The 2,758-nt window shown below is 39.6% G+C and overlaps 1 protein-coding gene across 1 annotated transcript; it reads right to left on the bottom strand.

The window, feature by feature from the left end:
• Window positions 1-300: 300 nt before the first annotated feature.
• Window positions 301-1,959, bottom strand: LOC120010678 (UDP-glycosyltransferase 90A1-like). The gene has a single exon (XM_038861472.1). It carries the CDS (start codon window positions 1,898-1,900, stop codon window positions 494-496), a length of 1,407 nt encoding a protein of 468 aa, XP_038717400.1. The 5' UTR covers window positions 1,901-1,959; the 3' UTR covers window positions 301-493.
• Window positions 1,960-2,758: the final 799 nt, after the last annotated feature.

Below are 2,758 nucleotides of genomic sequence, written 5' to 3'. Positions count from 1 at the left end.
GATTTATCAATCTTACCCCCTTAATAGACTTATGAAGTCATGAGCTTATGGATTATGGTCTACTAACAATGTGCTTATGTTTCTAATCCTAGTTTTTGTTGAAAAATTGGATCTAATTACAGTATTCAAAGAGGTGTTTCATAATTTAATATAGGTGTGTCATACTATTATCAACTTTTTATTATTATATATTTCAATAAATTCTAGCTAAAAATTTAAAATTAATGTTAGAAATATCTCTACACTTTTCTTAAACTCAATTTATGTGTTGGTTCTCACTTTATGTGTTGGTTCTAGGATAAGTATTTCAGTGAATTACAAATTCTTTATTATTCGTGTGTACCGGGTCCAAACACTATTTCAATATGAAATGAGTCCATGCTCAGATTTTTCAGGAGTTTATCAGATATACATGGTTTGCAAATTATTGTGCGACCCGATGAATTTAGCTAATACGCAGCAGAAGAATTATGAGTCCCCATGCATGACATTATCAATTCAGAACCTCTGTGCCCTTATTCGGACGGTCACAGATCTCCTGAATGAGTAAATCCAAGGTCTTCCATGAAGACCCACTATTCTCCTCCATAGCCTTCTTGGCAATATCTGCAATCACCTTCACATTCTCTCTAACCTTCTTCCCCCTGTCTCCCTCCATCAACTCCTTCACCATCTTCTCCAACCTCTCCCACTTCACAAACCCCTCACTTGTAGTATTGTCCACTCTCAAACCCACCTTTATTTCCTCCACAACCAATTTTGCATTCAATGGCTGCTCTGCCATCATAGGCCATGCCAGAATTGGCACACCAGCGCATAAACTCTCCAACACTGAATTCCACCCACAGTGACTCAAAAACCCTTGTACACTTTGATGTTCCAAGATCTCCCTCTGATTAACCCAATCTCTCACTACAATTCCTCTCCCTTTCACTCTCTCTTCAAACCCTTCTCCCAATTCTGCTTCACTTTTTCTAATCACCCATAAAAAATCCACCCCAGATTTCTCCAACCCAATTGCTATTTCTTTGATTTGGTCAGTTGAGATCTCTGCTTGGCTACCAAATGCTATGTACAAAACTGACCTTCCCTGCTCTGGTTTTTGGTCTAGCCAATCAAGAATCCAATTGGGCTTATTGGGCTTTTCAGGCCCATCATCAGCTAAACAAAGAGGCCCAACACACCATCCTTTGGGCTCACCATGACGACTGTTGTAATCATCCACAAAAACAGGCTCAAGCTCGTAGAAGGTATTCATGATCACACCATAGCTCTTGAGTAGAGAACCGATCGACAACATGTTGAATTCAGCGAGCGTTTCCGGGTCTGTCGCAAGCGGATCAAAATCTCTCTTGATGACCTGGATCCATGGGAATCGGGTCAGAGTCATCGGGTCAGTGTCGGATTCGGGCCCAAACAGAAGCTTATCCTCAAACGCGGCTCTTGTAACACATGGAGAGTATGTGGACATACCAAAAAAAACGAGTCTCGGAAAACCGAATTTGTTAGCGGAATCAAGAGTCCACCACAGGAACCCGTCGGAGACCATGAAATCTACACGAGGCAGTCTCTCGAGCTCAGATTCAAAATCGGGTTGCATATTCTTGGTGGACAAGGCAAATTGGGGGAACAATGAAATTGAAGGTAGCTTGTCGGTGCTCTCGATTCCGGGTGGAATTTCGGGGATGTTTTCCGGGAAGGGGATGTCGATGATAGAGAAGGAGGAGTTTTCGCGGAGGGAGTTGGCAATGAAGGGACGGTTGGCCGGAGTGGTGAAGATGGTGACGGCAATGCGGCGGCGGAGGAGGAGACGGGATAGGTGGAGGAGTGGGATAGTGTGGCCTTTTGACATGAAAGGGAACAAAACGACATGGTGTTGGGAATTATTAATTGCACTCATGATTTTTTTTTTTTCTTGATTTGGAGAAATGTGAAAGCTAGTATCTGTTCTTGACTTGGTGCAATTTATAGAGGAAAAATGGGGAGGCACATGGATCAGTCACTATAACAGATCTTTCCATGTGGTACTTAACAAACAATAAATACAAAAAACAGTATTTAATACTTTTTTCAATTGTTGCCACCGTTGGTTTTGAAAATATATATCATCTGGGTGTTTGACAGTGCGTTTGCACTGTGTTCAGTTACAACATACCTCACAGTACCACAGTTTTTTGTGACACGCCAAACAGCTTTTGTGTTCCAACTCACCTCACAGCACCACAGTTTTATACTCACAGCACCACACAGCACCTCACAGCATTCCCAAACAAGCCCATGGTGACAGAATACCATTCAGGCGGGATGATAGAGGCTGCGGTAACTGTAGTTCCATGAGGGAACTTAAAATTTTAAAAAAAAATCTGAAAAATTATATTGATATCATGATCGGTGTTACGAATCCAACGGTATATTTTTTGTTTGAAACAAAAATCAAATTCAATATGAAAAGTGCATGACAATCTTGAACCATTGGATATAAATCGACAACATTATATACATTTTTCATGTTGAATTTGATTTTTGTTTCAAACAAAAAATATGTCATTAGATTCGTAAAACCGATCAAAATATAAATATAATTTTTAAAAAATAAAAGAAAAAATGTTTAGACACTCATATTGATTTTATAATGGGCTCTATTGTAGAAATTCTATAGCAGAGCCCCGGCACCCATTCAGACGTAGTATATCTACTATCATTATTATCTAATAAATACACTGACATGAATGCATATATATATTATTGAAAAAATTGT

This window comes from Tripterygium wilfordii, chromosome 12 (genome assembly GCF_013401445.1).
Source record: "Tripterygium wilfordii isolate XIE 37 chromosome 12, ASM1340144v1, whole genome shotgun sequence".
NCBI lineage: Eukaryota > Viridiplantae > Streptophyta > Magnoliopsida > Celastrales > Celastraceae > Tripterygium > Tripterygium wilfordii.
The sequence above is the reverse complement of the archived record's forward strand: the minus strand, read 5'-3'. Positions and strand labels throughout refer to the sequence as shown.

Excerpts from the sequence above, each read along its gene's own strand:
- LOC120010678 (XM_038861472.1), bottom strand. The coding sequence starts at position 1,900 with ATGAGTGCAATTAATAATTCCCAACACCATGTCGTTTTGTTCCCTTTC.